Raw genomic sequence first — 25,024 nt, 5'->3', positions numbered from 1 at the left:
ACTGAGCACACAGTAGATTGGGAAATATATTTCGATATTTTTAATTACACTTAAAATAATTTCGTTAATACATACCTAAACAACAACCATTTTACGTCATGTATGTATGTATTAACGAAATTATTTTCTTATTAAATTAATTGTAATTACAGGAAAAAAAATTCTAAATATTAAGTAAGTTATTGTTTGTTTTAGGTTTTAATTTTATTAATTATAGCAATTTTAATAATAAAAGCCTTTTGAAAAAGTTCCTGATCAGGAACGAAACGTCAAGAAAGAAATCGCTGCTGTTTTTTGTCCTTTTTTTTTTAACTGACTATCACACCAGAACCCAATTCCCAAGAAAATAAATATATTTTAATATTAAACAAAAGGTTCAAGAAATTTTCAACTTTAAATAATTATTTGTATCTATATTTTTTTCTATATTATATGAATACAATAAATAAATTACATATTAAATAAAAAATTTCAAAATTTTATTTAAACATTATTACCACGTAATTATAAAAACTAATACCTAGTAACAGTGGATTATGTACCTATATCCTACCATCGATATTATTGTTTACATGAATATACAGTATAACAATGAAATGTGGAAAATTTTTAGTTGTAATAGACCGAAAAGGGCTTTATAATATTTTAATGAAATCTTGATAATTGAATTCCTCTCATTTTTCTATAAAAAAAATTATCAAAATCGGAGCCATAGAAGTCGAGATACTGAACGCCGAAGCGCGCGCGCTCTTTTTGAATGCACGATTTCAATTTCTATAATTTATCCCCTCCTCCCGGCTTAACGATATTCATTGAATTTTCATATAAAAAGCACACGTGCGATCATATTTATAAAAACACATACGGAAAGTTCTTGAAAAAACCTACCAAATTCAATTTTTATTGTTGTTACATTAAGTATAGTTTTGTAGCAAGCGCTTGTTGACTTTGACACTGTATATCTCGGAACTTATATGACCGATTTGAACGTCCTTTTTTTTTTCAAGATAAGCGTCTTTCCGAGAACTACCAATTTTTACTAATATCTAAACTACGTCAAGCAACAGACATGCCAATGTGTAATTCTCCTGGACTACTAGCTCTGGGTTGGGTCCAGTGTTGCTAGATGAAAAAAAATATATATGGTATCCGACACTTGAAAAAAATGGTATTTTACTGACAAATATGGTATCTTGATAACACTAAAATAACAAGGTTTTACACATAATCAATAAGTAAAAAAACAACAGTAATATTGAATTTGTATTTTAAACCATATATTTAAGCAACAAAAAACGGGTCTATTCTGCAACGCTTTTGGTTAAATTTTAGTGTAAAGTGTAAAAATTGTAATGGGTTTATTTTAACCAAATATGTTAAAATTTGGCGGGACCAAAATAGATGCTGTTAAAAGTTAACCTGGCTTGACAAATGGTATAATTGATGTTTATTATTTATAATTATAATGCCCCTTCAAATTAAATCATTCCAAGATTTATTTGCAACCGCAATTTAATGTGGCTTCAATTTGTTGTTTAGCAAAATATTGATGACTTCTAAAAATCAATTGGATTTGTTTTTTTTTGTCATGCGTGGGGCACTTTTCTTTTTTTCATTCCCCATGATTCGGCTAAGTCATAAGAATATTATAAATTGTTTACTAAAAGATAAACAAATGTGTATCCAGCAATCGAGTTTGACGCACGACCCACGTGTTTTAGAGAGTGATCTGCCATGTTTCGTTAATACATACATACAAAATGTACAGTTAAAAATATGGTAGGAAAATGGTATATGCAGCCAAAAAATGGTAGAAAAATGGAAAATGGTATCCTCAAAAAACTTATAGGCATGATAGGTGAAAAAATGGTATAAATACCATAAAAATGGTATATTTGGCAACACTGGTTGGGTCCAATATGCGCCACTCCGTTTCAAATCATGTTTTACAAAGTAACGCACGCGTGGGTTGCACGTGTGCTGTGCGTGTGCTGGGTTCAATTTGCGGCGGGCTTAAATGTGCGTAAATTCTGCTTGGCTTGCTTATATGTGCAAAACAATAAACAAAAATTTTGAAAAAATTTGTGAAGATAAATATAATATATAAGTAAGTTTATGTTGTTGGCAGAAATGGTCAGTGATAATAAAATGTTGGTGACATACGTTATATTCGTTAGTGCAGTTTTCTGCAGAGCTGCGGGTGTCGAAAATTCGACAGATTTTCTAGGTGAGCAGAGTTTTCCTTATTAGTCGAAAATATTATATGATACCTTATATCTCTATGAAAGGTAAATACATAAAACAAACAAAAAAAACATTTAACTTTAAGTCAATTTGAGTTTTGAGAACAAAAACTAGAAGTTTTCGAAGCGTTAACTAAGTCATCTGCTGCAGTGCTTATCATATAATCGAGACGAATTATTTACTTTCTTATTGTGAACTATTCTGGAAATATCCAATTAAATAAATTCAATTTCAATGTGACCTTATGAATTTTACGCAGTAGTTTCTCATAGGTGGAATTTTTTCCACAAATTTCTACATTAAATTAATAACATCTCGTATGCTGTTATAACGAGTGATTTTTTTAACCAGAAATTTTAAAAAATCCCGAAAAATAAACACTACGAAAAATATATTTGTAGGAACCTATGTTTTTTTATCGCAGATTCGGATTCTGCAACTAAAATTACATCATGACAAATGGCGACAAACTCAATTTTTCTCGATTTCGCCTACTGAGAACCTATACATACGATTTTGCTATGTGTTTGCAAAAATAAAGTCTTTATTTTTGAAAATTATACAAAACAAAATACAATTTTACCTACTAAAGGCGAAGTCTAGCCAATGGCTACTCTAGTTAACTTTATAAAATCTAATTCATTATACCTATATTAAATTATTTCGGATGATGTCTGAACATATACAATGCGTGCAAAAATGGTACATAAAAATAAAATAAAATATTACAGGAGCTTACTAATTATTAAAATTGCAATATTAAAATTAATTGACAAAAAAAAATTAAAAAAATGATTATAAAAGATAAAATATGTTAGTTATACTATAAAGCCAGACACACAAAAAAACTATTACAGGAACAACGACGGGGACATAGTAGTTTTGTTCCCTTCGGCTCCGGCGTACTTGATTAAACTGAGTTGTCTAATAACGTTATTTCTTTGTTTTACGTTTATTTTGTGTTTTTGTAGTTACAAAAACACGAAGAAAGAAATAACATAAACGGTATATGTAAACATATAACGTTTTTATAAAAAATATTTTTAACAAAAGAAATAGTATTTTTAAAACAAAATACAAAAAATACATTCATTTGAGAGCAGATTTGCACTCTTATAAATCGAGTTGACCAAGTATCCTAAAAAGGACGCCTGTTCCTGGGTTATGATAATAGTAGTTTCTTCACTGAAAAAAGGATTTATTTGAACTAAATAAATATCGTTTGCCATGAACTAATCCTAGTTTTGGACATTGCCTAGAATATAGGTATATTGTGAAAAGTAACTAATAATAAGTTCATAGTTTTGTAATAAATCTTATTTGAATGTTAATTTATTTTTACTGCAATATTATATTTCGCCGCTTTATGTAGATTAATACATATTTTAAGATGTAGATGTCATAAAATTATTAGAAAATTATTTTAGCTTAACTAACAGTATTTCAATGAAAATATTGGTTTATAAAAAGTGAATTGTTTTTTGACTAATATTGGACGTATTTGTTTCTTGATTTGTCTCAAAATTATGTACTTTTTCAAATTTAATGAAACTTATCGTATTCCACCCTTCGAGCGAGCTTTAGGATTTCAGAACCCTCAGTATATTCCTAGACGTCGTCTTGTACCTACGGACATGCCTGAGGCCATCAGATTGGGAAGGAGGCGAGACAGACAAATTCGCCTACCTTTCCAGTCCAAACAGAAAACCCGCCACGGTTTTAAAATTAATCGCCGTTGGCCGGGTAAATCAAAAAAGCCTCCACGGTATCATTTCAGACATCGAACTGGATACCGTCCGAGCACGATCTCCGCGACTCTGCATCTCAGACCAATTTCACCGATGTTTCCAATGTTATCCATATCGCGACCGATCTCGCCTGGGTCTGCCTTCCCTGCGCTCAGTATCCACTGTAGCGACTCTCGCAACCTGCAGACGAACCCCGGCGCGCTTCAGGGCGATATTTGGATCAGTATTTTTACTCATCTTTCCAATTGGTCCAAGGACGCTAGCGTCAATAACTCAAAAATTTAGTTAGCGATCGGTGTCAAAATTTAACGCATCACTTCTCAAGTCGCTGGCATTATTCCCCTAAAATTTTGTCCGAATCGGATGAGCAATAACGCCGTTATACGGGGAAACGCGGATTTTACGTTTTCCGCGTTTTTAGCCGTTCCGCTCATTCGATCTCGGCCGAACCTCAAAACCACACTAAAGTATCCCTAGGTGGTTAGCATATAAAATTTGAGCCGAATCGTGCGACTACTAACGGCCAGCTAATCCATAATAGGATTCCACGTCTTCCTAGCTGCCGCCGAAAGTGTCCGCGCGATCTCGGCCGAACCCCCCACGGTACTACTTCGTGCCGTGTATCACCAGTCCACTTTTGAACCAGATCCATGCAATACAAAGACCTCCGTAAGCCCTTTTACGAAGACGGGGAAAATTTCACCACACTTTCCAATTTCCCCGTCTTTGGGCCGAAAGGATAGTCTTCCGAGGGTCCCCCCGCTCTGGCGGTTGGATGCGATGGTCGGTAGCCTAAGCCGAGACCGAGGGTAGAGATTTTTCAAAATGGGAGAAGACTCCAAAATCCCCAATGCCGACATCAACTATCCGGAGAGGCCAGAGAGGAACGAGATCCGACGTCGGCGACGGGCGCTTTTTGGTGGAGATTTTGGTGAACGATTCACGAGCGTTCCGCCAAAAGTATGGAGATCGGAGGAAAGCGATTGAACGTCGACTACCGGCATCTGCAGTTCTTTAGTGGGAGTGCATAGCGCGAATGAGCGACACGGAGCAAATTGTAACAAACGATTTTCTATGGTAAATGTCTTGTATATGTTAATTAAGAGCACTTATTGTCCGTTTTTACTGTCTAATAAATCTTTTAACATATCTTCCACGGTTTGATTGTGAAAATCCTGACATCAAACTCAAGAACATTAGGAGCTCAAGCTCGCAGGCTCTCTTCACGAGGCTTCCGTCAAGGCTGCCATACCTTCGGGGTAGATTATAGTGCTTAGCCACCACTACTCGCTTCACGAGACATACCGCCCGAGGTAGCCCAACCTGAGGTGAAGATCCTGTTCGATAGCCCCCTGCATCGAAACAGCGGTAAACTCCAGGCTGCTTTTGAGACCTGCGATACCGTCCGAGACTGACCACCTCCGACGAAGATCCTGTCCGATAGCCCCCTGCATCGCACAGCGATAAACTCCAGGCTCCTTTAGAGATCTGCAATACCGTCCGAGACTGACTACCTCCGACGAAGACCCTGTCCGTATAGCCCCTTGCATCGCACAGCGGTAAACTCCAGGCTCCTTTAGAGACCTGCGATACCGTCCGAGACTGAGCATCTCCGACGAAGACCCTGTCTCTGATTGTGCAGGCTCCATCGAGAGACCCTCACCTCGGAACGACGGTACACATATAGGCTCCTACGAGTCCTATCATTCAGACTCTGTCGAGATCTGCAAATCCGAGGCAACTTTCCTCGTCAAATTTCTAGGAGGTCACTCGTCGAGGCAACCTTCCTCGTCAAACCCCTAAGAGACATTATCTTTGCGACCTACGGGTCCAAAGTTATAGTACGCACGTCATTGCGGCGGCGTACTCGAAATTTAACAGAAGTTGTCCTTGCTTCTCAGGGCTCCCTCGAGAGACCCATGTTTCAGTAGAATCAGTGTTTCTACAAGACTTACAGAGCAAAAGAGCTTGCTCCGACATTGTCGTACGCGACGCGATATCCAGTGCTACGAGGATTGGAGCCCCCGAAGGTAGAACAAATAAATCAGATCGTGATTCTATGATCAAGACTAAGCTGGACGAGACCTCGTAACCATCCGGAGAGACCAGCTTACACGGACTGCCCTCACGCCTGTTTGCCGGCGAAAGTTCTCCCGACATTCCGGGTGAAAGAGGAAATAGCCTTATTCCCCAACGCTATCTCGATGCTGCGTGAAGAGTCTGAGGGTCCGAAGGTGGTAGCTCGCGGAAGTACGCGGCACGGCGCAGCCACAGCGCCGTATGCTTTGAGGTCCGCTGCTACATGAGTTACTGATACCACCTCGACCACCCCTCACGACGCACTCACGGAGGCGAGTAGCCCATACGAGTTACCACGAAGTGGGTCATCCACAGATACTCGGGACGAGATTATACCTATGTACCAACTGGTAGGGTCCGAGGAATCCCATGAGCCCGACCACGGTTCGCGGTCCGGCCCCGATATCGGCCTACCTCCGATTTCGTGTGTCCCGGAACGTGGAGCCATTGGCACCGGCGATCCAGTACAATCAGCATTTCTACGAAATGGTACTCAGCGGGAGCAACACGCTCTCTCAACGGTAATAATAAAAAATTTTATTGAAAACTAATGTATAGAAAACTTGTATAGGAAAAGACGTGTTGACGGGGTGAGTATTCGTTGGAGAGTCCCTATGTGTGGAGTACGTCGTAGGTATATTGGTAGTCGCTACCAGAAGTCCCTGCTCCTTGGAGCCCCTCTGCCGGGGTCGTCTTCCGGGAACCCCGTGGTGCGTCCGGCGGCGTTCTTGACGTAATGCTTGAAAAATGGGTCACTTGCGAATCGAAATAATTAAATTTCGTCGATTACAGCGCCATGTACTATGAATCGAAAAAAATGTTTTGACCATACCATCCGAATTTGTAATAAAAAATTGGGGTTTGCATTTAAAATTTCAAAGTTACCCCTCTTCCCATCTACAAGGGGGGGATGACTAATTTTAGCACTAATGTATTCCTTCCATGGAATAATTAAATTTTGATTACGGACACTTTTTTCGTAGAGTGCTTTTTTTCGAGATATTTGAAAGTTTCAAGTTAAAAAAATCATCCGGTATATTGGATATCTATTTGAAACTAGATTTTGTAGTTACATTTTTCCTCTTTTATTCAATTATTTTATGTATTTATTTTTCTGTTTAGACTGGTTTAAAACTGCAATTACTGCAGAAGTCCCAACATTGGAACTAGTAGACTTCGAAAACAAAAGCTACTATCTAGAAACAGTTTTGATGGTAAGTTAGTTTAGTATAATTTCATGTACCTGTTTATTCAATGATTTGATGCATGTCATTTCTATAATCATATACATAAATATACATGGTGTTTATTAAGTACTTGTACAAACTTGGGTGGATCTTTGAGTAATTTTAAGATAAATAGTTCATATGAACATGGGTTCGCAACGGCTTGGTTCTTTATATACAGAGCGTCCAAAAAAATTTTTTTTTTTCAGCAATTATTATAAATGTTATTAATTTATTTGTGCAAGTAGTTTAGTCTAATTGTTAGTCTTATAAATGATCTAAGTTTGTCACATCGCAATACAATCAATAAATGACACAATACTGTTTAGGGATTTTATTATGCTGCTAACTTATGTCCATTTATGTTCGGAAAAAAATGTGTCAAAGTCAAATTCTCAAACCTAACGTAATAACCTAATTTATTTTATTGTGATAAAAGATTTAGTTAAACTCATGTTGCACACTAATTATTTCTTTTGGGTTTGGCATTTTTATGTATCTCTGATAAAGCCGAGCTATTGCAATTGATACTCGTACAATTATTCTGGACACTGTTGATATGTTCACCCCTGAAAAGTTTGCAATGGCAGACAAATGACCAGCACAAGCATAGAACCGAAGAGCAGTCAGCAATTGTTGGATAGGAGATACACTATTATTCCTAGACATACAAAATCATATTAAGAATAAAAGCTTTTTATAACTCCAAAATTCTGATTGCCAGTTGCATCGTGTTCATGCCGACGTGTTCGTAAAACTTACATGTCACTTGGATATTCCAACTCATCTTCAATTAAAGTTAGTAGATGTAATATGGTCTCTTCTGTGAACCTAAATCTGCGGAAAAAAGTCATATTGTCTAGAATATGAAATAGATCATTTCTAATATATATATTTGTCTGGGAAATCCAAAGTCTATAATTTCGTGAATATCAAAATCATCCAATACATCAGTCAGAATCTGAATCGATTTCAAAGTTCTCAATGATGTCTTAACACCACTCACTCATTCACAGTCCACAGGAAAAAGGAAGAAATATCTATTTAAAAAAATATAACTAGCAGCTAAGTACTGTCAATAGTGTCAATTTATGTTTTCTCATTAATCCAAGTTTAAGCCGTCAAATTTGAGGGTTTAAATTAATCCATATATTTGAAACGGTGCAAACAAAATGTTATATTTTAATCCAGGTTCAAACTTAATCCTGGATTAAACACTATGGTGCAAACGAGCATTATAATGATTGTAATTACAAAATTACCACGCATGTTTAACTTTAAACACGTTTTTTTACAAAACGGCTGCTTTTAGCGACATATACTAAGAGTACATTTTGTACGTAAAATTGAATGGAGAATAAGTGTGTTTAGTCAAAAATAACATTCAGTGCGACATAAAAAAGGTATGGTTATTTAAATCCAGGTGTATGCGGCGCCCTATAACATTAAACAAAAAACTAGGTAAATACTCCCAGTTTCCCCGAATTTCATCAAATTGTCATGTTATTGAACAAAAATATAATTAAAATACCAAACAAAAATAATTTTTTTTGGACGCTTTGTATCTCAAGGACCAAGCTGTTGGGGACCCATGTTCATACGAAGTTTTTATCTTAAAATTAGTCAAAGATTCACCTTTTAAATTTTGTACAAGTACTTAATAAACACCCTGTATATTTTTAAAATACATTTATAGAAAATGTTATTAGCTGATTAGCTAACATAATGATTTTTCTGTATTTTAGGCAAACTATTATCAAGCTACACAATTTTGCAACTTTCATAAAATGCGTTTACTGACTGTCACATCTCAGAAGGAAAACGATTTTTTAGAAAAAGCTATTCATGATTTAGGTAGGTAACGCATGTCTACCATCTGTTTGCATTGTTCAATATATTGTATTGGAATAATACAACAGATACATTTCCAAAAAAATAACTTTGAAGGTTTTAAAATGATAGGCACAACATTCAAGAAAAAAACACATATATGCACAATTTCAGTATTAAAATAGATATATCATACAAATGCAAAATAAATAAATAAAAAAGTTTATTTCACAAAAACTTCAAATAAAAATATTTGAAGATATCGTCGAAATGCTAAAAGCTATTTGTATAAAAGGGATATTCTTTTGATACAACTGAAAAGAAATTACTTCCAGCACACTATTACTGAACACACAGCACATATTTAAATTTGGTTTGAACATCAGAGTTTAATAAAACCATTTAGCTCAATTTTCATACCAGAAACCTTTCAAAATTTCAAATGTATCATTGATTAACCATAATTTCCATATAAAAAGGAATGTATTGGCACATCATTACATAATTTTAATAGATTTATATTTGGAATTTAACATAAAATAATTAGAAAAAAAAAAACAAAATGTGTAACATAAAACAACAATTGTTACAAGAGTTTGTAAAAATGTTTGTAAAGAATTATGTGCAATTAGATTAGAAGTTCAATTATTTAGTTTAACTAATATTCGAAAAAATTTGTTTTTACATAAAATTCCAAAGATTACATTTTGCTCCAGCGAATATGTTATTTACTACGTTATTAAATCTTTTTAAATTTATTAAATGTTACTGTGTCTTGTCATCTTGCAAAAATAGAAAAACATATTTTCGGAAAAATGTACTACTTAATAACCTATGTATTATTCATTAGATTGGCTCAAAGGCTTCTGTGGGAGTTGCCAATGATTGAACAATTTCTGAGTCGATTCTAAAATTAAGAAGACAAATTTTGAATGTTCAGAGCAGCTTATGATGGATAAATTAACATCAAAGCATTGTCGTTTTCAATTCAGGACAAATTTTTGTTATAAATTCCGAAATGAGAAACCCTAAGGGCTTCTTCTATATAAAAAAAATATTTTTTCCTTTATAAAAAATAACGTATGCAACCCTTGCGGGTTGAATCAGTGTTCCATAGTACCTAAACAATCTCCAATTGGTTCACAAAATAGTTTTTGCAGAGATATTGTGAAAAAACTATTTTTGGGGATATACTTTAGGGGTGCTTTAAAATGTTTATCGGCTGATTACTCAAGTCGGTTTTTTTTTTGGAGTTAGGGTCAAAACACGAACTGATCCTGGAATTCTGATATTAGATTCGGATTCAAAGAATCAAAACACTGTAGAATACTGGTTTGGTCGATATCCTAGCCTATTTTTTATGACACTTTATAAGCAGTATTGTTGTGAAAGATTATAATATTCATTTCATATTAAAGAAGATAGCTACATTTGCTTCCTTATGTAGGCGTATCCAGATTCCACTTCTGGACATCCGGGACTGTCTTACCGTCTGGTCATTGGGTGTGGATGTCTAGTGGTCGTCCTATAATTTACACTAACTGGGGAAATGGCGAACCAAATGGCAGTAGAGTTAAAGAAGTATGTCTAGAAATGAGAATACTGGATCAAGGATTTGCATGGAATGATTTGGAATGTTCAACAAATTTGTACTTTATCTGCGAATGTCCAGCGAATAACAGATATAATTTGAAAAAGAAACCGGACGAGAAGAATTCTACTACAAAAGCTGAAATAGGGTAATATAACATTTTTGCTTATTCATGTTTACTTTTGTCATATGGTAACATATGGTAACATGTTTTAAGATGCTTGGATTGAATGGATTTTGTGTCTCTAATAATAATGAAGTACCTACGAAATCACACGGACTTAATTTAAAATACTATATTGTAAGTTATTTTTTATGATATACAGGGTGGCCCATTAGTGTGAGAAAGTAAAATAACTCCCTTGTTACTTATAATACACAAACAAAGTTTATATAAAAGTTATACAAAATCAGGAAACCTAAACTTCAAAATTAATTTGATACATTCAGGACCATGAGTAAAACCGGGAGGCACAAATATTACATTTTTTAAATGGAACACCTTGTATATTTTTAAACATATAGATATGCGAGAAAATTCTATATATGGCAATATAAACAGTTTATCATTTTAGTGCGGGGTTGCCAAGTTATGTAGAAAATTCTTCGAATTTTGGAAAAAACATGAGCTCGAAGAAGTTGTATTAACTTTCAGATACTAACACTTGGAACAGAATAATTAGACAGAGTTATAGGCGAATGTTAGACAAATACTCATATATTAGCTAATTTCGATATTTTATTCGTATTTTTATAATACGATCATTTTTAGAAAGTTTAAACTTGATTTTCTAAAATTTTTCAAATAGAACACCCTGTATTTTATTGTTCTATTTTATTCACATGTCGGTCCACTTAAACTTTTATTAAGCATGTTGTATATCTAAAATTGTTAGTTTTTAAAATATAACATTTCTGAAAAAACTTAATTTGTATTATTTTATAGAATACCACAAATAAATCAAATTAACTCAAAATGGAATGATAAATTATGAACTGACAAGTTGACAAAATGTGACAGTTTTTTCCAAAGCTATTTCGTGCAACCGAAAATAATAAAAATGAGGTTTTTCCAGAAATGTTGCTATATCTTAAAACCTAACAACTTTAGGTGTAGAACATACTTAATAAAAATTGAAGTGGACTGATATGTGAATAAAATAGAACAATAAAATACAGGGTGTTCCATTTGAAAAATTTTAGAAAATCAAGTTTGAACTTTCTTAAAATGATCGCATTATAAAAAAATGCCCTGTAAAAAAATATCGATATTAGCTAATATAGGAGTCTTTGCTTAACATTTGCCTATAACTCTATCAAATATTTTTGCTTCAAGTGTTAGTAGTTGAAAGTTAATACAACTTCTTCGAGGTCATGTTTTTTCGAAGAATTTTCTACATAACTTGGCAACCCCGCACTAAAATATTAAACCGTTTAATTTTCTCAGAAATCCATATGTTTAAAAATATACAGGGTGTTCCATTCAAAAAATGTAATATTTAGCGTGTCCAGTTTGTACTCATCGCCCTGTGTATTTCTAATTAATTTTTTCCTTTAGGTTTTTTGATTCTGTACAACTTTCATATAAACTTTTTTTCTGTATTATGAGTAATAAGGGAGTTATTTTACTTTCTCATACTAATGGCTCACCCTGTATAGAACAAAATCTTTAATATTCGTCTGGTATGCAGTCAAAGCCACAATATAAAAGTGAACTCTTTTTTATTACTCGCGCTTTCTGTATTTAATTCTCCCTTCTTCAGGAATCCCGAAAGCTCGAGTAATAAAAAATAGTTCACATTTATATTCCAGCTTTAAGACTAATATTAATGATTTTGTTCTTTATCTTAGACAATCGTCTAATTTCTCCCAATTTATATATTTATACATATTCATTGTGATTGTGACTGTAAGTGTAACAGTTGGATGTCAAAAAATATCAGAAGTGCTCCTTATAAGCTAAAAAAAGGTAAAAAAGGAAAATAAATATGTAGTGAAAACCCTTAATGATATGAAAATTGTGTATGTATATTGAATGTACCACGTCAGTAACATGTATTTTTAATTTTCATTTCAGATCACTTTCAGGAGAACCACTGAATGAATAATTAAAAAAAAAGAAAAAGAGATGTGTATTATACCTATGTTATCATATAAAGCTACTTTCTCTGTTATATGACAAAAATTTTAATAAAGTTTTACTGAAGATTGATATTAATATTTTTTCAAAAATATGTTCTATTATTAACTTTCACGTTTTTACTTAAGGGCGACATATTCGTGAAATAATGTTTTCCACAAAAACAAATAATTTAAGTAATTTAATAACTCAACAGTTTGAAGCTTATCAAATAACGGAAATGTTATGTCATGTCATCTGTGTATTTTCAAAGACAGCGCAGTAAAACGAATAAATAGGTACAAAAAAAACGATCAAACCATTAAGGTTTTAGGTACTGAAATTTACGAAAATACTAACTTTTTTATATATAACTCCACATGTAAATATTGTTATAACATATACTTGCTTAGTCCTACATATAAAATTGTTTACTTTTATTTATAAGTGTGTGAAAATAATTCATAAAAGGTGCTGTTAGGATAACAGCAAATGCATGTTTTAAAAACGCTTTTTTAAGTTATTATTTTATTTGAGTAAATTTAAATAGTAACAATGAATATACAGAAAAACAAGGATTTTATTTTTGGGCTTACTTTTGTTCTACGTTTTATTTTTCAAGATTTTAGCACCTAAAAACGCCAGAAATTTGACTATTTCTCTGGCAGGGGTATGGCCATCTTAAGGTATTTATTCAAATTAAAAGAAATAATTTCGACTTCATTTGATAGGATTTTTTAAAAATTATAATTTTTTAATTTGTTTCAATTAGCATACCTTAAAAAAGTGATAAATATTTTTAACATTGTTGCTTTGTATGTGTATGCACAACCATGTTATAAAATCTTAAAAACATAGTAATGTAACCTGACGGGTTATTTCTTTATCTATCAATATATCGTTATGACCAGTATCATAACGAGTTTGGATTTCGCAAGAGGTCACTATTTAATTCTCGAAAGAGAGTTTATAATTATCAATACCTTAATTAATGGGAACTTAGAAATGTTGTATGTTCAGAGAATGAATTTCAGGCACTTACCCTCTATTGCTTACGTAGATTGTAATCCAGTGGCTGGCTATAGAGGGTGACACTGAAGTTGGAAGAAACAAAAAGAAACACCAAAACTTTCAGGAAGGGTTTTAATAATAATAAACAAAACAAACAAACAAAATGACAACACAACGGCTCGAACAACATTATTAATTATTAATTAATAATTAATTAATTATAATATAATAATAATTATATTAAATATTAAATAATAATTAATTAATTAATAATTAATTAATTATAATATAATAATAATTATATTAAATATTAAATAATAATTAATTAATTAATAATTAATTAATTATTAATTAATTGATTTACACGCGACAGCGTACCGAGATTCAGGGAATGCGCGTTTCATATAAAATTTAGAAAAACTTCTTCTATTATTAAATTTAATTAACTAGCTCGAGACTCTAATCTAAAACTAGGTCGACTGCTCAATGTGAAATCTAAGGAAGAACTGACTTTTTCGAGATCTTTCCTGAATTCCACCTCACTTTAACACGCCCATTTCTTGGGTCCAGAAGTTTTGGTTCTTATCTTATTGGCGGGGACCCTGAATGTCGGGATGCTCTGGCATAACTATGCCATGTTAATAATTGTCTAATGGACTGAATTTACATTTATATCAATAATTCTGAAACTGAACTTGCTTATAAGTAACCCTAGCCTTCCTCTAGCGACTCCGTGTGGCAAATACGGGACGGATTAGTCGATCTCATTTAATCTACTCTTATATTTAGCTTGGAAAATCCGCAAAAATCCAGCTAATTTATATCCTCTTCTTTTTCAATTATTATCAGTTTAACAATATAATTTAATCCTACTTTGGAATCTCTACGCTCTTCTCGTGGTTTCGCGCGTTATTAAAAATATCGATTTTTCTCTTATAGTAGACGCTTAACACATGGCCCTGACAGTTTAAGTGAACTCGTTAAAAATATTGGCAAATTTCTCCGAAGGACGACGCTACCTACTTGAAAGCCCTCAACTTTCGATAATTTGTGTTGACTGAAATATTTTACTTGGCCCATCCGTTCCGAGAACTAATAAATAAATGACTACATGTCCCGGCTTTTCTTACAGTAAACATCAATCTTAATTTGTGTCATTAATTTATTAATATAATAAATATAAACATTTGAGGCATATCTCGAAAATAATTTATAATTGCTTTATCTTTTCTAAAGGGAAAACCAAAATCTGCAGATATCCTTATTTACCATTTCTTCAAGATAATAAATGCTATATAAGTTTCATGGTGTCGCCAAGATGGTCAGTCAAAACAAAATGTCCTTCAAATATTTTATCGTTATTAGTGTAATTTGTGCTGGTGTCAATTAAGTTGGAACAACTAACATGTTAGGTTTGTATTCAATTTTATTTATATATAATAATTAATCTATAGATTTAATATCTTAATTTTTGCTACAATTATAAAAGCAAAACTACAATATTTCGTCGTCATTTTATTACATTTTAACCTCCAGTTTATAATAAATCTACAATATAAATCTCAAGAAGTCATAACTAGAACTGTCATAATTGGCCGCGCACCAAAGGCGTACGGATCATCAACATAAAATAAAGTGAACAATGATTAAAGATTTATGTCATGAAACACGTAAATTGTTTTACGAATGGTTGATATCAGTTCCACAATCTGGGATATTTCTACCCTTGTTTCAGCAAAACTTATTCGCGGCGGTGATAAAATAACTGAATCTGAAGAGAACGACCGTTCGACATCTATGTAATATTTGAATAATTAAATAATCTACTTCCAAGCTGGTCCGACATGGTAATTTTCACTCGGGATTGTATTTATTTCAGTAGGAATTAAATGTTTTATTATTTACTATAACAAAAATGGTAGGTTATATGCAATCAGGAAGATTAAATCAAACATAAATTGAGTCTCCTGGCTTTCGCCAGTTTTTTATATGTGTGGTGGTCACTGTTTAATACTTAGTACTATGTTTATTAATATTTATTTTAAACGTTTTTACATTTACAAGTATGTACTCGTATACAGGGTGTCTCACGGTGACGGCCCATTACAATTACTTCAGAGACTACTTCGATTTGAATTTTGAACATTTTGGATACCGAGTTTTCGGGCATGTCCTCCTCAACTAAAATAATGGCGTCCACGTACCACTTCCGGTTATACCGGAAGTAGCCATCAACTTGCTTATTTTAAATGGAACACCCTATACATTATTGCAATTTTGGATTCTACGTGTTATTTTAGGTGGACTTTTATGAAGTTTCCCTATACCTAAAATTAACCGTTTTCGAAATATTTAATTTTTTTTTTCGAAAAACTATAGAGAAACAGTGACTAGTTTCAAACCATGTGTATTTTATAGTAAGAAAGATAAAGCAACAATATTGATAGAGGGGATAGCTAGACACCTAAGCTTCCCATCTATACTTTCAAAGTGGCTTAATTGCATACAGGGTGCTAGAAATTTAATGCCGAGATTAGTTAACTTCAAACCTTCATAAGTCGGTTTTTTTAAATGCACTCTGTATGTTTTTCTATATTCTGATACACAATTTTATTCTATTTCGAACGGTGTTTCCTTTACCTATCTCTTCTAGTTTTTAAGTTATCTACTATTTTTTGTGTAATCACCTAAAATCATGTAATTTCTTGCGAGGATGGCTGTGGAATTTTTAGCAAAACTTACTTCAAAATAAACAACTAAACCGTCAAGTTATTTATTATTATTTATTCACAGACGTTGCAATGGGATTCTACCTAGAACATTTACAGTTTTTAATGAGACATATCTCAATTTTCCACCAATGACCAGAATAAAGTTAAGAAGAATTCTAAAAAATCCACTTCATACATGGCAATACACAATTTTAATTATGTATGTTGATAATAATAATGCACTACACTGATAATGGGGGTCATATTGAATATAACCCCCCTTAACAGCTAAGCATTTGTCATCGCTTTTGCTATTTCAGCTGCAGACAATTCATGGAACGCTCTTCGTATTCGAGCAATCAAATCCTCTTTTGAAGCAACGGGTGTAGAATAAACTTTTTGCTTCATTACTCCCCAAACATAAAAATCTAATGGAGTGGGGTGGGGAGACCTCACTGGCCAATTCCACGGTTCCTTCAAACATTTCAGTCAGCTGTTGATCGATTTGATTGTGACAGTGAGGTGGAGCCCCGTCTAATTGATACCAACACTTCCTTAGTTGGTCTAAAGGTATATCATCTAGAAAATCTGCCACAACCGTTTGCAAAATATTGAGATATTTAAATTTTCGTAGATATGGTAAGGTTATCTTTAATTAGCCAAAAAACATTTACGCTAAATTTATTTTGAAAGTTTCTTTCTCGAATAACATGAGGATTTTCAGATGACCACAAATGAGTATTATGTCTATTAAAAATACCTTCTCTCGTAAATTTTAACTCGTCTGTCCATATAATATGTTGCAAAAATTGTGGATCTTCTTGATATCGCACTAACATCGTTTCACAAAATTGTACACGTTGCACGACGTCACCCAGATGAAGAGCAGAAAGTAAATTAAATTTATAATGATGCATATCATTAGTTCTTAGCATCCTGTGAATGGACGCTCGTGAAATGCCTAAATCATACTCTGCGGCACGAGTTGAGGATTCTGGATGAACATTAAAATAGGCTAGCACATTTATTACATTATCTTCATCCACCATACTCTAGTTGATTTGCTAAAATGTTTAACTTTTTTTTGCTCATTGGTGGCAAATTTGGATATGTCTCATTAAAAACTGTACATGTTTGGTTTATAATCCCATTGCAACGTCCATCAATGAATAATACAGGGTGTTCCATAAAAAAAACGGCTTATGAAGGATTGAAGTTAACTAACCTCGGCATTAAACTTCTAGCAACATGTATGCAATTAAGCCACTTTGAAAGTATGGATGGGAAGCTTAGGGGTCTAGCTATCCCCCTATAGATATTGTTCCTTTATATTTTTTCCTATAAAATACATATGGTTTGAAGCTAGTCACTGTTTCTCTCAATTTTTTTGAAAAAAATTAAATATCTTGAAAACGGTTAATTTTAGGAATAGGGAAACTTCCATAAAAGTCCACCTAAAATAACACGTAGAATCCAAAATTGCAATAATATATAGGGTGTTCCATTTAAAATAAGCGAGTTGATGGAAGTGGTACGTGAAAGCCAATATTTTAGTCAACTAAAAAAGGGCATGTCCGAAAACCCGGTGTCCAAAATTTTCAAAATTTAAATCGTAGTAGTCTCTGAAATAATTCTAATGGGCCGTCACCGTGAGACACCCTGTATAGATACTGAATTACATTATGGTTTATATTTTTTAGTAAAACAAAATATTATTCGTTATTTAACTTTCCCTATGACCACATGCACTTGAAATAATACGTGTTGAGTAGACAAATTTACTACTGATAAAGCTGTGATGCTGACCTGAGTACCTACATAATTCATTACTCCTTGCTATCCTTGCTAAAAAATAAAATTAAACATTTATACGAAGGGGGTAGCTTAAATAGGTATTTTTAGAACTCATTATTTTCCTTTACTTTCATAAAATTCTTTTAATAATTTTATAACTACTTACCAGTAAATTCGTTTTTTTTTAGTCAGTATAGGAAGAATTGTTTGCTGTTTTTTAGCACTAACTACGCTCGACATAATTACACTCAATTATTCATCAAAAGACAACTAAAATCGTAAAAGAAATTGTTCGATTGCCTTAAGGGAAATCGGCGACAGTTAGGCAGCTCGCGTGGCTGACTGACGGCGCCAATGGTTAGCGGCCGATTGTGACAGCTCTAGTCATAACCGTAAAATTCTATTTATATAGAAAAATAATGTTCAACTTTTCAATTTATTACAAATAATTCTTTTTCAGCCATTATTTCAAAATGTTTTTATTTTTTAGATCGGCTTAAACGCTCGATAGATAATAATACACCCTCTCTACAACTAACAAACTTCGAAAACAAAGGTTACTACGTACAAAGTATTTTTACGGTGAGACTATTGATTTTATTATTTGGAAGGAATATAACAAAATTTAAATTTCTCAACAATGAAGTAGGCATGGTTGTAAAACGCAATGCTTTATGTTTCAGGCAAACTACTTTCAAGCTATGCAATTTTGCCATTACCACGGAATGCGTCTGCTGTCTATTACATCCAAGAAAGAAAACGACTTTATAGAAGGGAAAATTCGAAAGATGAGTAAGTAAAACAAATTTTCATTCTATGCTTAACACGTTGACTGCGAGATAATCTCAATGTACTTTGTCAGTGACTGCGATACATATCTTCGGAGATATGTAACAAAATTCGTCTGTGTGCGGTACATATCCCTGGGGATATGTAATTTTTTTTACATTTGACCCTATAAAATTAAAAATAACACAATTATTGATATAAACTTGCATATATCTGTAACTATATATCCTAGGATACTAACGTTTTCATTCGCAGAGTTTTGAAAAGAAAATAATAGAAAAATCATTATTTCTAAAAAGTACAGATTCTGCAACTTCCACAAGATACAGTAAAAATGTGATTATTGTGATTCGCATATTTTTTATAATGAGTACATACCCCCCGAGGTATGTACCGCAGTCAACGTGTTAATACTGGGCGTATAGGAAAACTTCCTCAATATTCAGAAGTAATCTAGATTTAATTTTTGCCAGTTTTCTCCTGAACATTACACAGCCACACAAAAAAAAGTTCTGACCTAGAAACTAAAACTACCATACATGTATTTTGTTCTCCAGAATTGAATGCCGTAAGCCAAATTTCATTTGATCGTGTCATTTTTTTAATCTTTGATTTCATGCCAAAAAGAAGTCATTTTGCGCTTAAAACGAGCACCAGATGTCGGCAAAACTAAAAGCGCTGAGTACGATGTCAAAAATATTCTACGTTACGAATTTAAACGACTCTTTCATAGCAGTAAAATTAAAAACGAACGAATTTTTGGATTGGACATTGTTTTCTACATACAAGGTGACGGCCCATTAGAATTGTTTCAAAGACTTCGATTTGAATTTTGAAAATTTGGGATACCGAGTTTTCGGGCATGCCCTTCTCAACTAAAATAATGGCGTCGACGTACCACTTCCGGTTATACCGGAAGTCGCCATCAACTTGCTTATTTTTAATGGAACACCCTACATATTATTGCAATTTTGGAGTGAAATTTAAAATATCAACATTTGAATATGTATTGTTTTCCATTTCTTAGAAACACTAAATTAAACTGTCACTGCAAGAGAGTAACAACTAATTGACAGTTTAGTTGTTTGTTTTGAAGTTTTGCTAAAAATTCCACAGCTATCCTCGCAAGAAATTACATGATTTTAGGTGCTTACACAAAAAATAGTAGATAACTTAAAAACTAGAAGAGATAGGTATAGGGAACCCTAATACCGTTCGAAAGAGAATAAAATTGTGTATCAGAATATAGAAAAACATACAGAGTGTTCCATTTAAAAGAACCGACCTATGAAGGCTTGAAGTTAACTGAACTCGGCATTAAATTTCTGGAACCCTGTAAGCAATTAAGCCACTTTGAAAGTATGGATGGGAAGCTTAGGGGTCTAGCTATCTCCCCTATAAATATTGTTGATTTATCTTTCTTATTATGAAATACACATGGTTTGAAGCTAGTCACTGTTTCTCACCATTAAAAAAAAAAATTAAATATCTCGAAAACAGTTAATTTTAGGAATAGGGAAACTTCATAAAAGTCCACCTAAAATAACACGTAGAATCCAATATTGCAATAATATACCATTTAAAATAACAAGTTGACGGCGATTTCCGGTATAACCGGAAGTGGTACGTGGACGCCATTATTTTAGTTGAAAAGGGCATGCCCGAAAACCCGGTATTCCAAATTTTCAAAATTCATATCGAAGTACTCTCTGAAGTAATTCTAATCGGCCGTCACTGTGAGACACCCTGTATACGGTGTGTATCCCAAAATTGGAACAAAATTCATATTTTTTTTCAAGTTGAAATTTTAAAAAATCGCTGAAACAGGTCAATTAGTAAATAGAAATTGTCACTTCTCTGCAATATTTTCTATTTTTTTTAGCTATGTTTGACATACGTATAACATTACCGATATTATTTTTTAATAGGACGTTCTATATTTTATAGTATAAATAGCCATTCTAAAGACTAAATCAATGATGTAAGGTAATACCTACTGTTTTTTCATAGTTGTCAAAAAATCGAGGAATTAAATAAAAACATTCATTTAGTAGGTACTATTTTTTATTCTATTGCAGCAAATGTTCAAAGTGGCCTCCATTAGCCATTGCACGATGCCCAATTCGGTGTTCAAAGTTTTCAATTACATTTTCAATAACATTTGTTGTTATGTTTCGAACATCTTCTCTGATATGATTGTTTTCAATTCTTTGATAGTCTGTTCTCATACTTACTTTGATTTTAGATAATCTCACAAAAAATATAGTGGGGTTGTCAGGGGAGTGTGGTGGCCATTCAAGTGTCTCTCTTCTGCCTATACATCGATTTGGAAAAACTTCATTAAGGTAATTTCTTACATCGAGGCGAAAATGTGGAGAGGCACCATCTTTTTGGAACCAGACATCACCAGCAGGCATATCCTGTTCATTAGGGTTAGGAAAAATTAATTCCAGGACTGGAGTCAGCTGAAAACGCAAAAAATCCAAATAAATGTCGCCTGTCAAATTGTCAATTTGATAACAACTATAATCTTCTGTCGATGTAATCTGCCCATAGTTCTTGTAAGACGTTAACTTTGTAAGGATGCCACTTTTGAGAGTACAGAGTTCTGTGAACGAAAAATTGCTATTTTAGGCATAAAAAAATGACAATATAAACTGAAATTTGATTTACGGCATTCAATTTAGGAGATCAAAATACATAAAGTTTCTGCGTCAGGACCTATTTTTTTTTTTGTGTGGCTGTATTATCTTTAACTTTAAGTTACATTTGCAATTTTATTCACATAAATAGTAAATAAGAAATGATTTACCCCGACAGACCTCGAGGGACATCACTGGACATCTGGGACAATATTACCGAGTCCCGATCCGTGGATATGGATGTATACCGGTAATTCCATGATTTACACCCACTGGGACATAGGTGAACCATCGCTCTCTGTTGGAAATTCATCAGAAGAATGTTTGGAAGTTAGAATAATTCGCGGTGGACTGTGGTGGAATGACTTAAATTGTTTGGGACTATTAAATTTCATTTGTGATACTCCATTAAGAAGTAATGGGTATAGGTATAATAATTCAATTTGACTGTATTAAATTGTCTCTGTGGATTAGGTGCATGTACATATATAAATAAAAACTAATTTAAACAAAATTAGTGGTTTAACAATTGTGTCCAATACCTATCAAACTTGACACTAATTCGGATGATATTACACTTACATTATCACCAAATCATAGATCTAAAATATTAGTAAAAAAATATATTCTAAAATTACGATTTTAAATAAAATATAACCATGAAATATTTGAACAAATCATTGTTTTGAAGGTACAGTTTAACCGATTTCATCTGGTCGGGGAGACGCACAATTGAGAGAAGATTAATTATAGCAAAAAAATTCTATAAACTTTTTTTTTAAATTAGTGATCTACGAGTAATTTCCAAAATGTAGCGTCGAATAATATTGACCGACTCATTTATGTTGGCATACACCTCATAAATTGATTATTGATATTGTTAAATAACACAGTCACACACAAAAAAAGTCTGTACTTTTCATGCGACATATGTTGTCCGTAGTATTTTGGCCTCTTGATCACGAATCCGGTGTCAGAATTCAGCTATCAGATCACAGGAATTTCCTAACCTCAAAAAACAGGTCAAAAATAGTAAAAAATCACGAAAAAGTGCTAGGAAAAGTACATAAACGTGAATCCGTGGTCAGAATTGATGGTTCTTTTTCTAACCTCAAAACAACGGGTCGAATAAGATCAGATATCACGAACTTTCAAAAAATAACAGATTCGCTCCAAATTTGGTATACGGGGGCGTTCAAAGTCGCTGATCACGGATCCGATGTCAATTTTGTAACGTTCAAGATGGCGGATCCAAGATGGCTGACCAAATTTTTAAATAATAATATATTCGCGCCAAATTTAGTATAAAAGGGTTCTCGGGGTCGTTGATCACGAATTCGAGATCAGATTTACAAATTTCGTATTTAAAAATTTATTTAACTACCTATGTACTTTATTACCTGAGATTAGGCAGAAAACCCGTGAATGGATCATTTACAGAAAAAAGAACAAGATATAGCCGAAAAAATGGTTAAAACATGCTTGGGTATTTAGGCTATATAGTAAACAAAAATATTACAAAATGAATTTCGCAATTCTGGCCTCGAATACGTAATCAGCAACCCCGAAAAACCCCGTATATCAAATTTGGTGCTAAAATGTTATTTTTCAAAATTCGTGATATCTGACCTTAATTGACCCGTTTTTTTAGATTAGAAAAAGAACCATCAATTCTGATCGCGGATTCACGTTCAGCAGGGTCCCTTATAAATGAAGATTTTAATGTAGAAAAAAATATTGTATTTTTCCTAGCACGTTTTCGTGAATTTTTGCTATTTTTGACCTGTTTTTTGAGGTTAGGAAATTCCTGTGACGTGGTAGCTCAATTCTGACACCTGATCAGGAGGTAAAAATACTACGGTTAACTTATGTCTCTTGAAATGTACAGGCAACTTTTTCTTTGTGTGGCTGTGTAAGTGTGTAATTAATTCCGTTTTCTTGCTGTACTGTTATCACTATTCACAAAGACTACTACTAGTAATAGTAGTAGTAGTAGTAGTAGTAGTAGTAGTAGCAGATTGGGGAGACCTCAGCTTGGCAATTTAGTCACAAGTGGTCCCTTTTTGCCTATCTATCCACTGTTTGCGTTTGACCCTCCTCGAACCTACATGACGCGCTGATGAACGCTAGGATTTTGATATATAATTATCAATCCCTTGCAACTCTTCGGTACCAAAGACTTTACGCTTTAATTTGCGCTCTTATAAACTTATTTATTGTTCATTTTTCGAGAAAAAATTATTCTTGATAAAAAGTTTCTCGATAGGCAGTAATCAAATATGTAATAAAACATACAGGGCGTCCAAAAGATTTCAAGATGTGAAATTTTCCCTAATTTTTGTTTTCATTACAAACTGTATTTATTTTTTAAAATAAATTGTTGTGTTTATTTCTTTCAACAAATTGTGATTTTATTTTCAGTTCCGAATGGCTTATTGAACCCCGGGTTAAGAGTGAATAGGTATGAGGAACTTACGAATTACTTTATTTTGATCAGCGGTAGTGATAAAAACTCAAAAGTAATCTTAGCTTTCCCTATATAGGACGATTAGAATTTTAGAAAATGTAAACATAACCCACATTGTTATAAATACTTTTAATAAACAAATAGCACTTTAAAATTGTTTTTATTAGCCAACTGCTATTCCCTTTGAAACGTATCTCTCTCTGTGAAAAATATCCACTTCTCCACTTAATTCAATTAATTCATCTTTTGACAATAAGATAGTTCAATAACACAAAAGTTAGTAGTAGTTTCGATACCACAATAGTGAGATATAGTGATTTCATATGATCAAAGCAAAAATCATCTTGATAAATTGGCTTTAACCTTAACTCAGACCTAATCGGGTCAAACGGACACCGGATTCGGATTCAGCGATTCCAAAAACATATAAATACCATGGTCTTGTCTTTCGGACGTCCCACTCATTTACGATTTAATTTTGTGCTGTTGTATGTTATTTTGGATTAATTTAAGATAGCACCGATTTAGTTGAAGAAGTGGCTGAATGAGAAAAAAGGGTAAAAACATAGTAAATTGTTGAGAAAAAGCTTTTTAATAGTACCTATTAGTTCAATTAAATGGGCCTTTAAATCGGAATTTGGTCAACTTGCCTGAATTTTTGATATAAATTAGAGGTATATAATAACAATAAGTGACAGTAATTTTGTTTTCAACCCCCGGCCAGGGGTGGAAAAAGATAAAATATAGGGATTTTTCAAGATAACTTCAAAGGG

The 25,024-nt window shown here is 33.1% G+C and overlaps 2 protein-coding genes across 3 annotated transcripts; both read left to right on the top strand.

Moving 5' to 3' along the window:
- Positions 1-1,975: 1,975 nt before the first annotated feature.
- Positions 1,976-24,405, top strand: LOC108909927 (perlucin-like). 2 transcript variants are annotated; one of them, XM_018714400.1, is made up of 5 exons: positions 1,976-2,227; positions 7,194-7,285; positions 9,043-9,151; positions 10,575-10,866; positions 24,206-24,405. In XM_018714400.1, exons 1-5 carry the CDS (start codon positions 2,116-2,118, stop codon positions 24,243-24,245), a joined length of 645 nt encoding a protein of 214 aa, XP_018569916.1. In that variant the 5' UTR covers positions 1,976-2,115; the 3' UTR covers positions 24,246-24,405. The 2 variants fall into 2 exon arrangements, with proteins under 2 accessions (XP_018569916.1, XP_018569917.1); XM_018714401.2 differs by lacking the exon at positions 24,206-24,405 and adding an exon at positions 12,796-12,930 and having other exon boundaries at positions 1,977-2,227.
- Positions 15,147-22,298, top strand: LOC108909928 (perlucin-like). Its single transcript, XM_018714402.2, has 4 exons — positions 15,147-15,260; positions 18,844-18,935; positions 19,037-19,145; positions 21,963-22,298. Exons 1-4 carry the CDS (start codon positions 15,254-15,256, stop codon positions 22,229-22,231), a joined length of 477 nt encoding a protein of 158 aa, XP_018569918.1. The 5' UTR covers positions 15,147-15,253; the 3' UTR covers positions 22,232-22,298.
- Positions 24,406-25,024: the final 619 nt, after the last annotated feature.

This window comes from Anoplophora glabripennis, unplaced genomic scaffold (assembly GCF_000390285.2).
Source record: "Anoplophora glabripennis isolate ALB-LARVAE unplaced genomic scaffold, Agla_2.0 scaffold408, whole genome shotgun sequence".
Classification (NCBI taxonomy): domain Eukaryota; kingdom Metazoa; phylum Arthropoda; class Insecta; order Coleoptera; family Cerambycidae; genus Anoplophora; species Anoplophora glabripennis.
The sequence above is the reverse complement of the archived record's forward strand: the minus strand, read 5'-3'. Positions and strand labels throughout refer to the sequence as shown.